Source organism: Meriones unguiculatus, chromosome 9 (genome assembly GCF_030254825.1).
Source record: "Meriones unguiculatus strain TT.TT164.6M chromosome 9, Bangor_MerUng_6.1, whole genome shotgun sequence".
Classification (NCBI taxonomy): domain Eukaryota; kingdom Metazoa; phylum Chordata; class Mammalia; order Rodentia; family Muridae; genus Meriones; species Meriones unguiculatus.
Window position 1 is genome coordinate 47,350,035 of NC_083357.1, and position 12,507 is coordinate 47,362,541.

Consider the following 12,507-nt stretch of genomic DNA (forward strand, 5'->3'; position numbering starts at 1 on the left):
GCACCATAAGGAAGCCCCCGTCCTCAGGGCCTGAGGCCAGGGAGTAGCTTCACTGGGCCTTCCCATCCAGGTTGGTTTCTGCCCCTACTCAAGGACCCACCCCATTTTGGAGGGGAGTGGGTGACAGGTGTGTGTGTAGGTCAAAGGACAACTTTGTGGAATCAGTCTCGCCTTCCACCTTTATGTAGGTTCCAGGGAGCAAAGTCATTTCCTAGCGTGTAGCGCAGGCACCTGCTGAGCCCTGTCCCCAGCTCCCATCTGCCTTTTGCCCTGCTGCGGGGGCTCATGCTACACCGAGAGCTACTTCTTGTGGCTACCACAACATGGGTTTCCTGTTTGGGAGCATTCATTTTTGTTGGAAATGGGGCTAGGCAGCAGGCAGGGGTGCATGTCCATCGTCCCGTGCTCACCCCGGTTTGGCCTTCCCACCTTCAATGCTCTTTCTGTCTCTCAGACTCCATCCTCCTTCCTGTGACTGGCTGGGCTGGAATCTTCCTCCTCCTCCTCAGACCCAGTGTCCTAGGGGACCCCCAGTGCACTCTACATAGGAACCCTTGGTGCCCACCCAAGCCTTTCTGGGGAGTAGCTGGCAGGCTCACTCTCCTGAAGGGCAGGAAGCTAGTCTTAGGGACATGGATTCCGGGTTTTGGCCACGCAAATGAACCATATCACGGAGCCCTCCCTTACAGCCTTCGGCCAGCCTGTCCACTTGTGACTGAGTCCTCACACCCTGCAGACTTCACTTTCTGTCAAACATCTGGAAAAAAAATAAATAACTACCCAATTAACAAACTGACAGCTGCCTGCCTCTTCTGATTTCTTTTCCCCTTTTAAAGAGTATGGCAGGAATAGGGTTGGGTAGGTGGGGGGGGGGGCGAGTTATGATCCAGATCAGTTACCTAGGATGCAGGAAGCCCCGGGTTCCATCCCCAACAGCGCAAAGAGGAAAAAAATGTTTAAAAATAGTCTGCCAATTATCAGACAGCTCCATTGATAAAGCACAGACAGGAAGGCGGGGAGCCTTTACAGCCCTCAGGCTTGACTGTGCTGTCATCTGGCCCAGACGTATAACTGAGCAATGGGATTTTTCTGTCCCCCTGCCACAGCAGGAGTTCTCATAGCAGAGGGGGTCATACTGCACTGCTTTGCTTCCTAGCCATGCCACTCAGAGGTCTGTGACCTCAGGGAAGTAAAAATGTCTCTGGGCCTTAATTTCCTCATGTGAGGTGGGAGTTCATGTCACGTGTCGACAGGTGGACTCCTTGAGCTAGTTTCATGCAGTGTGTAGTGGTAACGGTTGTTTTATTATTTGCGCTGTGAGGCTCAGTCATCCCGTGGTCATGGAACCATTCACTTCTTATGTGTTTGTTCTCCCTGTTTATTCAGAAACAAGCCCACTTCAGTGACTTAGCAGCCAGAACCAGTCCAGTTTATAAACCGGAACTCTTCAAGTGTCCTGTGTGCTTTGCCGGCTTCTCTATTAGGAGTTCCTTTCCCGACATGTTTACGGCCTCACAAATAGCATTAGGCAGATGAGGACATTTCCCCTTGATTGGTGGTGGGAATAGTAGGGACGTGGCCCACTAGCCCATGCTTACATTTTCCACACTGAGCCTCCAAGAAGAAGAAACCTACTGCTGTGATTTGAATGTGCCCCATAATGCACATGGGTATGTCATTGCTGTGGTGATGGAATCGAGGGGGAAGCTTTAAGGGTAATAGGATCACAGAGCTCTATTCCAGCGGACTAATGTTGTCACCCAGGAGTGGGATGCTGCTCCCTCCCCCATGTTACTTTGCAGTAAAAAGTCCTAACTGGGTACTGTCTCTTGCTATTGGGCCCCCAGCCCCCAGAGCTGGGAGTTCTGAAACTGGACTTCTAGTTTATAATTCAGCTAGCCCACGGTATTTCACTACAGCTACAGAAAACAATCTCCTTCCACTCCGAGCTATTCCCATAACAGTTCCATCAGCCCCTGCCACGACAGTCCCTCCTGGTCACGGTCCCCTTTGCTTTCGCAGGCACCTTCATCTCAGGTCTCTGTATCCAAGGCTAAGAAAGTCCCGTGAGCACACAGTCCAGCGGGGTCTTCCAGGAAGCAGCTTGTCTTTAGAGCGTTCCCTCACTCCCGCTCATGCTTCTTCCTGTTTCTCCGTAGATGGGTATGCCTTTTCTCAAGAAGAACATGGAGCTGTCACACAGGAGGAAATAGTCCGTTCTTACGACACCACCAAAAAGAAGTCGAGGAAGAAATAAGAGGCTTTTTGTTTTTCCCCTGATGGCTCCAAGGAAAGAGATTCGGTTTGTTGCACGCAGCGTTAACAGTTTAGTCAGAAAAGACTGGCACCAGCAGCCCAACATCGGAAGACACATTTCTGTGGCCTTAGTCGACCAGTTTGTTAGCAGCTGTCTGTCCCCTTGCAGTCCCAGGGTATAGGGGTCAGGGGAAGCCATTCTCCTCCCGGCTTGTCTGCAGCGCTTGGCCCGACTTCTGTTTACGTCGTTATGAAGCATTCAGCTGGGCTCTGTGAGGTGTGAAATTAAAAACTATGTTTCACCAATGCTTACACATCAATACTAGTGGTTCTGGGAGAGAGGAAAGGGCATTCATTACATTACTAGAGACCAGTCCTGTGTAATTGGAACAGGGTACACTTACTTCCTGTTTGGTTCGTGCACAGATCATACACGCCCAGATTTCTGCAGATTGCTCACTCACTCTGATTCCTGGTTTGTTTGTCTGAAGTTGGCATAAACTTCTTGATTGCAGTGAAATCAGGAAAACATACGGTTGAGGGATAAACCTGAGAAAGTTTCATTGGCTCTTTCAGCCACAGCCTCAGCAAGGCAACCAGCCAGTGTCCCATGCCTTCTGCACCTATTTTAGGTCCAGACCTTCAGTCTTACCACTGCAACCCTGTGCTCTTGACCTCAAAGCTGTACAGCTGGCCCCTGGGTGTGGTGCGTCACCGCTCCGAGCCACACATCCAAGCTCTGTGTGTCTTTGTTTCTCTGTACATTCAGATAAGGATGTCAGAAATCTCTAGCCTAGTCCCACCCTACCCCTGTCCTGCCTCCTGCTGCCCTGTAACTCCAAACTGAGGAGAAGCAGCTATCCCATAACCAGCCTGGATACTTCGCTGTCTGCTTCCGATGGGACCCTGTGGGTGAGGGCAGCAGACTGTACACCACTTCCAAGCTAGGCCTCTAGCAACCTCTCAGAACCGACACCTGCTTCCTGGAAGCTCAGGACACTTTAGACCTTCTGCTGTTTGGAGGTGAGCTTATAACGGCGTCTGAGCACTGAAGGAACAGAGCTGCCAACTGTAATTCTAGAATCAGGGTGACCCAGAAGGATAGCATGGGGCAGAGAGAGGTAGGGAAGGGGACCCCAGATCTCCCTGGAAAGTGACAAAGGACATGAGACTCAGGAGGCAGACATAGAGGACATTTTCATCAGCTCTCCATGGAAGTTCTGAAGTCCTACTCTTGACAGACAGTTGTGATCAGCCCACGTACACCAAAGCAGAAACCAGACCTTTTCCCACAGAGGTTTTTTTTGTTTTGTTTATTTTCTTGAGACCAAGTCTTACATGCTATGCCAGTCTAGCTTTGAACACACCTGCTAGTCCAGGCAAGCCTCAAACTCTCAACAATTCCTCAGACTCCTACAGATGGTTTCCTTTCTGTATCCCACAAATTTTAGACCCAAGGGCCTCTCTTCAGCGGTGGCTTGGGTTCTAAATGAAGAAAGGGAATGCCGGTTTTCAGCTTTGAGCACTGTAGAACCCCACTCTGAGTTAGAACAGAACCTCGGTGCTCCAAGGCTGCATGTGAGAACTGAGGGAGGGGGGCTCCCCAAAAATGCAGGCCCACTAGCATCCTTTCTTCCCTTTACTTTGGCTGCCAAACTCCGAAAGCCCAGATTTTGGATGGCACCTGTTCCTGGGTAACGTGGTATCATACCACTGGGGATGCTGCACTAGCTTAGAAACAAAGCAGCAGCAGCAGTGGGATGGCTGAGCAGCCCAAGGTGCTGCCCTCAGGAAAAGAAGTGACACCGTGCTTTGCTTCCTAACCCTTTACCTTTGGAATATCGGAGGCCAGTGGGCACTGGAAAAGCGTGGATATGATTTACACTGAGTAAGAGGACTGATTCCCACTTAGGAAGTAACCAGGATACTGAGAAGACTTGAAAGGAGGAAAGGTGAAGCAATTAACTACAATCTTGGAAGTGACCTCCCTTTGCTCCCTGAGGCAAGTAAAAAAAAAAAGTCTTGTGTGCCCAGCAAGCTGAATCCCAACAGTGTGTACAACACAGGAGAAACAGCAGAAAGTGCCTCAGACCAGGGGGCCAGCCATGGTTTACCTCTGTTGGTATTGCACCCCCACAGAGGTGGGGGCAGAACGGTGGAGGGAAGGGGAAACCAACTGAATGTGCCCTGGGATCTCCACTGCTCATCTTTCTGTCTGTCTTTCTGTCTTTCTTTTTTTCAACTTTAAAGTCTGAATTTATTTGGAGAGAAAACAACCCTCAATCTAAAGTTTGGGATTTGATATCCCAGGACATCTCCCAAGGAATATCTATAGATTACAGATCATTTCATAGGAAAAATATTTTTGCACAAATTTTACATGTGTTCAGAAGTGAGGCCTAAGTCAATCCCTGCTTTTATTTTAACAGAGAGCAGGACACAACAGCTTTCTTTTGGAAGGGAAATAGCCATGAAGAGGGCAAACTACCTCTTCACTGTCTACAACCAATGGTTTTTTAAAAACCCATTCTGTAGGTCGCTTTCTAGCTACGAGCCAATCAAGTCTACCGGATAAGTGGCTGCTATGCCCACTCTGAGCACGCTGAACCAGCGCTTGCACACGAAGACCCAGGCATTATTTGTCTGCAGGTGCCCCGGCTTCCTGCAGCAGGGGAACTTGCCGTCTTTGGAGATGACCCTACAAAGCTGCATATCAAAGCAGACAGGTCAAGCCCCTGTACTGCAAGAGAAACCAGGACCTTGTTCAACACTTCCTGGCATTATCGTTTATTCTTAAGGGGAGTTAAGAAACCAGTCCTCCTAAGCAGAAAACCGTGCAGTCTGAGATACCTTGTGAACCCAAGCACCGATGTGGGCTCTGGTGAAGGAAAGACAGAAACCACCCCAACTGAAGGCCAAACTGTTCTCCAAGGGGGTGAAAGCAACAGGAGCAGGCAGGCGGGGGCAGGAGAGCTGGAGCACTTGAGAAAAGCAGCGGTTCCTCGGGACTTTCCGGTGCCTAACATAGATATCTTTGAGAACGGGTGTGTGACTTACAGAGCCTACTTTTGGGAGGCTGACAGCATCATCAAGAACATGAGATGGCCAGAGTGACAAGGCTTTGAAAAACTGTGGGTATATTTTAAAGTTTAGAAAGGACAGTGTGGAGAAGGGGCAAAGCCAGGATGCACAAGACTAGTTTGATTTGCTCTGGAATGTTCCAGGGCGGAGTGACTAGGAGAGGGCACGAGGTGTGGATGGAGGTCTGCTTGGTACAGCTGTGTCCTTCATTCCCGTCTTCACCATCCACGAGAGAGCTGCCTACTTGCTTGTAGAACTGACCTTGGAGGCTGTGTCCTCCTTGGGTTTCTCTGGCTCAGGTGCTGATCTGGAGTGATGACCCTTTTTGCCGTCTTCCTGTCCAACTCCTTCCAGTAGTCTTTGTTCCCTCCTTCTCCAGGACCAGCTAGAGTTCCCACTTTGGCCTTTGGGGACACTCGCCTTATCTATCTTGTTTTCTTCTTTCCTTTCTAATCTTTCCTTAGATTCTTTCCTTAGGGCTGAGCAGGAGCTACTTTCCCTCCATCCCTTGTAGAGGACTGCTGCTCTGTGTCTGAGCACTGCGATCCAGCAGGAGGGTCAGAGATCGCTGCCCCCACATGTTCTCCTTTGGTGGAAGGGCTGGCGTTACCTTTAGAGGCTGATCAGGTTTAGGAGAGGTTGGAGAGTGACAATCGTCTTCTTTGTTAGTGTTTCATTTTCTAGAGACCTCTCGCTTCTTGCCTTCAGGTATCGGCCAGACATGGCTGAGGCCCTAGTCTGTGATGACTCACTTCCTGTCTGCAGCTCTTCTCTTTCCTGAGTTCACTTGGCCAACTTGGGTGTCCCTTTCTGGGGTCGGCCATCAAATTTTGGCTCATCCAGCTGGCCCTGCAACTTCCCCTGTTCCTTCTGGAGCTGATCTTCTCTTCCCCTATCAGCTGGGTCAACATGCTTTGCCCCTTCAAAGGTAGAGTCTGCTCAACTGGACTGGGAGATGTTAGCGAAGGAATTAGCTTCCTTAGTAGCACCCTGGGGCTTTCTGTGCAGTTTGGACTTTGGAGGTGTGGGGGGGGTTGTGGAAGTGGGGGAATTCTCTGTCATCAAACCTATAATCATCCTGAAAGCAATCATCCCTGGAGTTCCAGGTCTAATCAATTGCCTCATCTGTCATACCTGTCTTCATCCTACCTCCTCTGTAGTCATCATGCTTATGGTTCTCACTACCAAATGCTCTTCTGCCACTGCCTATCATGAAGTCATATGGTCATAGTCTCTGCTTCCTCTGACACCAAAGCTATCCTGGCACCCATAGTGATCCGTTTCTCAGCATGGGCCATCCTGATACTGCTCTGAAGCATAACAATTTCGATTGTTGGGGAACGTCACCTTTCCTAGGTAGATAGTTCTCAAAGCTGTATGCAACGGGGCGGACCCTCCTGTCTGTGTCTGTTTTGTTATCATCTCTATTTCTATCTCAACAACAACAACAAAAATCATTTCTGTCTTCATCCACTGCTTGATTAGCCACGTCCACTCAGATTCTTGTTACCTAGAGACTTCTCACTGATACTCTGACCACTGAGTGGAGCACTCAGGTCCTCTCATTCTCCACAGCCAAACCCTTCAACCTGTTTGGAATGCTGGGGTCACGTGGCAAGTAGATAGTGCTGATACTTCATCCTCTAAGAATTCCTTAATGGAGTCTTCTGACACATCACAGCGCTGGTTCCCTAGGAAAGCAGTGTAGGATGGTGCTTTGGGAAGGCAGCTCTAGTGAATATTTGGTTCCTGAGCAGCTCATGGAGCAGTGGGAAGGAGGGCACAGTGTATTGGAAGTACCACATCGCCATCCTTACAATGGCAGGTCACCTGTTTCATCAGCCTACCTGGCTGGGGGCAGAGGTGCTTCCTCCCCACCTTCAGCCAGAAAGCCTGTCAGGGAGGTGGCCTTCCCCATCTTCATCTTCCTCTTAGCTGAGGCCACCACGTTGGGAGAGGAAAAGAGAACAGGAAGGCTCTACTCACTGTTCATTTTCATTCAGGAACTAAACCCATTTGGAAAGATTAAGCAAAAATTCAGCTTTTTGTCAATTCTTAGCCCTCTCTTGAAGGCCCTAAATCAGATTAGTGAATGAAAGTGTTTGTTTGGAGTTTTTTGTTTTCTTGTCTTTTGACTTTCTAGTGTGCATTTTCCTGAAGCATTTTTTTTTTTCTTTTCTTTTGAGAAGTAGACTAAACATTCTCTGCAATAATGAGGTATACAGGCAGGAGAAAACATTTCTGGGAGGGCTGATTTTCTATTTTCTCTCTCCTGATTAAGCTTTCTCCTAGCCAAATGACTAAATTGGGTTTCTAGGCAAACCAGCTGTCATGGTGTGTGATGCCTAGTATTTATGCAGGGCCCACTGGGGAGCCATGTCATGTGTCCTGTCTTTAAATTGAGGTCAGAGTGCCTCACACACAACCCCTCCCTGGGGAGTGGAGTAGACTGGACTAGGTCGCACACACTGGCTGTCAGCTCAGTGGAAATGTCATGTGGGGCATGTCACTCCTGTCACATAGTTTGTGACCCTTGCCTGGCAGGTCAGCTTCGGTCAGCACTTCCAGGCCTGCCTCTGGATTGAGCTAAGGGTTGGGCTTACTCACAGAAGGCTCTTATGTCTGGCTAGATCCTGTTCCTGAAACTGTAAACAGCCAGGAGAACCCCTTCAACTTAGCTCTGGATTCTGCCACGCTCCCCACACCCCCAGGGATGGCTGTAGTGTAGACAGCACACACTGAGATTGGTGGCAATACCCTGCCCATCTCTACCGGGCTACCTGGATTAGCACCGCCCAGCGGGTTGGGGTCCACTATGGGATAGTACTAGAAGCAGAGCAGATGTGCCTGCTGCCTCAGGGCAGAACAGTCCGGATTTTCAGATCAGTATTATTTTTCCCATCTTCTAACACTCACACAAACACAAAAACAAAGTCATGAGAGCGAGATAGATAACTGTGCTCTGGCAAAAGAGACAGTGCTTCTTCAATGTTTATAACGAAATTGCCAGACAGTGACCCTGGGCTTCAGCAGAGTCCAGCTGAGCATTTTTTTCTTTGATAAGCCTTCAAGTATGCACGGCAAAAATCAGTAATGACTAATCAGGAAGCAATGGATGATTTTGTTGTTGTCGTCTACACTGGCTTTGAACTCACTCTGAACGGAAGCTGCCCTTGAACATCCGGCCTCCTGAAAAGTGTTTTATTGTATGTTTGTTTTGCTGTGCTGGGGCTGGAACTCAGGACCTTGTGAACGCTAGGCTAGTGTTTGCCATTGAGCTACTTACGTTCCCAATCAGTGAATGTTTTTTATTTGTGTTGTTTTGTTTCAGCGAAACAATCTGAAAATGTAAATGGATATGTAGGCTTTGAGATTTTTTTTTAAATAAAGAAAGCTATCATCCATAATCTCTCATTTATTATAATAATGAGTTTTCTTTTGAGTCATAAGGAAGATCATTTTCTTTTTTTTTAATTTTAATTGTTTGCATTTATTGTGTGTTGATATATATATATATATATATATATATATATATATATATTCTTAACAAGCCTACTTTATTTAGGGTCTTAAATGCTTCTACTGCCCTTCCAATCTCTAACAGCAGGTAGGAAGGAAAGAAGGTTAGTGGGGACTTGGGATGGAGTTTTCTTTGCTACTTTCCATTGGGTAGGGTCATAGGACTCTATTGGGGGAAATACCAATGTCAGTCGTCAAGAAATCCAGATATCCAGGTAATCAGCAAATCAGCCAACAGCAAATGCAGCAGCAGGACAAACCAGCAGCAAGCAGTTCTCCTCCAAGCATCTGCCCTCTTCCTCTGGGATATCAAATTTATGCTCCTCAAAGTTCTCAGAATTCAACTAATTCCATCTGGCAAAGAACACACTCCTCATAAGACACTGAAAAGGTATGGACAAACTAAAACCCCCTACTTAGAATTATAACAAAAACATATTTACATATCATAAACCAAAACGTCCACAATTGAGATCATGTACATATGTGTGTGGGAGTGCTCCCAGGTCATGACTCACCTATGGAGATGAAAAGACAATGTGTGTCAAGGCCGTATCACCAAGGAAGATCATTTTCATCGGCTATCCCTGTCCTGGGCTTATGTCTTAAGCCGTAGGTCGAGTGTCCTCAACACTGCTGTCAGGTGAGACCGTCTTTGTTTGGAACCTGTGAAAGGGCTGCACAGGTCAGCCAGGGTCTGAATTACTGCCCAGGTCATTGTCGAAAAGTAACTCAAGGAGTGATTCAGCTTTAGCATTTGAAATGTAGCCTTCATCTCCTGGGGTCTTTAAAAACTGAACAGGGAAACTGGCCAAACAGGCCTGAAGTGATAATTTAGCAAAGACATGGGTTTATCAGGTCAAATTAAAAGGTGGCATGCCATCTGGTGAGATAGTGCACTCTGTGATCCCAGCCCCCAGGATGCTGAGGAGGAACCAGAATTAGAGATCAGCCCAGACTACACAGTGAGTTCTAGGCCAACCCGGGCTCCATAGGAAGACCTCCGTCTCAAAAAGCAAACAAGAGATGGCATCCCCTCTCATACCCTCTGCATGTACGTGCTTAAATGTAATGACCAGGGGAAAGCTGAAATAAAGGCCCCTCAAAATAAGAAAGTGTGCATCAGTTGACTGTGTTGGCAATTCTGTGGTAGCCTCAAAGCTATTATCTGTGTCCATCAAGTAGGGGAGATGAACTCAGGCTAGCCTTCATAGAAGGTTCTCATCAAGGGTTTTCCCTGGGCAGCAGAGATATAGGTCCAAGAATTTCACAATGGACTGTTAAGTGTGCCAAAAAGAGAAAGACCAATACTCAACCTAGTGTGTGGTAGCCTTCCTTCATGCATCTCTCCCCTCAGTACCCATGTCCATCTCTCCCTCCCCGAGCTTCACCGAATACCAAGCCTCATATTGTGGGCCCTGTTTCGTTTCGTTTAAGCTCCCCGTGCACCAGGATGGGTGATTCTTGCATGTGAAGAGAAGGTGGGTGTGGAAGAAACACAAATCCAAGGAGTCAAGCTGCTACCCAATGCCATGAGCAAAGAGGGGAGATCCCCACCCCCAGCCTAGCCTAGCCTGAGGAACACCTCAGCAGTCCCCAGGGAGAGGAGACAAAGGAGCGATTCTTTTTCTACTCAGGCTGGCTCCTTTTCAGATGACAAGCTCCTGCTCTCCCTGCCTCTGAGATAGCTCCTCTGCTCCCTCTCCCAGGCATGGGACCAAGAAAAACATGCTCACAGGATTAGCCCACAGGCATCTCTTCTGACCTGGCTCAAGAAAGGAAGGAGACCTGCTTGTCTGAGAAATCAGGAACAAAGTGTCAGGTGGCTGTGATTTATGGCAGAAATAGGAAGAAGAAAGTTGAAATAGCATCACTACCCAAACAATCTTGCCCTGGGAAGCGCCGGTGGTGGAGGTGAGGGAGAGAGGGGTCAAGAGGGCTTATCAAAAGCTGGGAGCCCTTCCTGGTGGTACAGGCCTGTGATCCCAGCACTTTGGAGGCAGAGGCAGGTGAATCAAGAGTTGGAGGCCAGCCTGGCCCACAAGCAAGATCCTATAAAATAAAATAAATAAAAGCTTTGTGCAGGTAAGATCTTCTGATTTCCTGTGTGGAAAAGAAAGAAAAGCTAAAGAGCCATGGGGTTGGACTGGATCCAGCTGTCTTCCTAGAGGTAGCTTGGTATGTGCTTACAGGGCAAGCAGCAGACACCAACTGAGAGAGAGAGAGCCTGGTCACAGCGTTTCCTCTCCTTCCAGCAAGATCCCAGCAGCATATCCCATAACTATGGACAATTATCCTATGGCAATTACAGAGAGCCCTGTGCTAGTACAGACTTGTCTGGTTTCCAGTCATAAACTGCTCCCTTTCCCTTCTTGCCAAGGATGGCCAAGAGCAGACAAGCACCAGGACTCCTGCATCTGGGCCTCCCTCCCTAGAGCAACGCAGCTTGCAAAGCAAGGGTCCCACATCCTTACCTGTCACTGAACCCACAGTGAGGGTATGTCTCTGATGTGAGCAAAACCATGTGCCCCCCTGTCTCCTGTTACATCTGTTCTGAGATTGCTCTAGTAGTGTTTACCAAGGACCGTCTTAATATAGCCGTGCAGAGGGAAGCTGGCTGGGGCCTTGTTAAGCTGGCTCGCAGCCGATAAGTGAAGCACCTCCATGGCACATGAAGGTTTTTATTCCTTCTCTCTGGAACCGTAATGATTTTCAGTGCTGTTGATGTCGTCTGGTTGTTGAAGTGACAACGATGTTAAGTTTGGTGGCATGAACTCAATCTCCCTCCTGGACGGGACATGCCAAAGATGTCTTCTTGTACACCGGTTTTATTGACCAGTGGCTTTGAACAGTCCTGTTAACTGGTAGATGTTTGCACAAACCCATTTTAAATAAACCTTTGATTAAAACAGAGGACTGGATCATGTTTTATTTTGGAATTTCCTTCCCCACCCATAAGCATTATGGTATCCATGCCCACTTCATGATAAAAAAGCTCCAGAAGGCCACACCAGGTTCTGATGTGTCAACTAAAGGAAAGAACTGTGTCTATAACAATATTCCCTCCTGGTTCATCTCCCTGCACGTTGTTGGCAGCGCTAGGAGTCAGATGCAGAGCCACTAGGCAAGGCTAGGCAAGCATGTTACCACTCATCTATGGCCCTGGCACCCAAATCTGAAAGAAAGGTTTAAAGCCTGTTATTATGCCATGAGTGGAAAATTCACTCTATAGATCTTCATTTCATTGACAAAATTATCTAAAATGTTTGCTATAAAGCTGCTCCTAGGTAGAACGGAGTTTATTTCAGCTATAATTCCAGGTTATTCTTCCACCATGGTGGGAGAGGCAAGGTAAGAGCTTCAAATAGCTAGTCGTGTCACACCCACGGTCAGGAACAGCGAGAAATAAATGCATTTGTGCTTGCTTGTGCTCACCACACTTTCTTCTCCACACAGTTCAGGACCTAAGGAATGGTGCTACCCACAGTGGGCTTGTTCCTCTGTCAGTGAACTTAAGACGGTCCTACACAGGCATGCCCACAGTCCTACCCAATGTAGACATCCCCTCATCAAGACTCTTCCCAGGTGATCCCAGGGCCTGTCAGGCTGACAAAGCCAACAATCCCAGTGTTTCCAACGGAGGCTAAAACC

General features: G+C 48.1%; 1 protein-coding gene and 1 pseudogene across 4 annotated transcripts in view; one reads left to right on the top strand and one right to left on the bottom strand.

Moving 5' to 3' along the window:
* The window catches only part of Atp8a2 (ATPase phospholipid transporting 8A2), a 512,095-nt gene extending 503,351 nt beyond the window's left edge, over positions 1 to 8,744 (top strand). For all 4 annotated transcript variants that reach the window (XM_060391096.1, XM_060391095.1, XM_060391093.1 and 1 more), the window contains exon 37: positions 2,160 to 8,744. In XM_060391096.1, coding sequence (XP_060247079.1) covers positions 2,160 to 2,257 — 98 coding nt within the window. In that variant the 3' untranslated portion in view covers positions 2,258 to 8,744. The remainder of the gene's footprint in view (positions 1 to 2,159) is intronic.
* Positions 4,804 to 11,522, bottom strand: LOC110555693 (eukaryotic translation initiation factor 4B-like; annotated as a pseudogene).
* Positions 11,523 to 12,507: the final 985 nt, after the last annotated feature.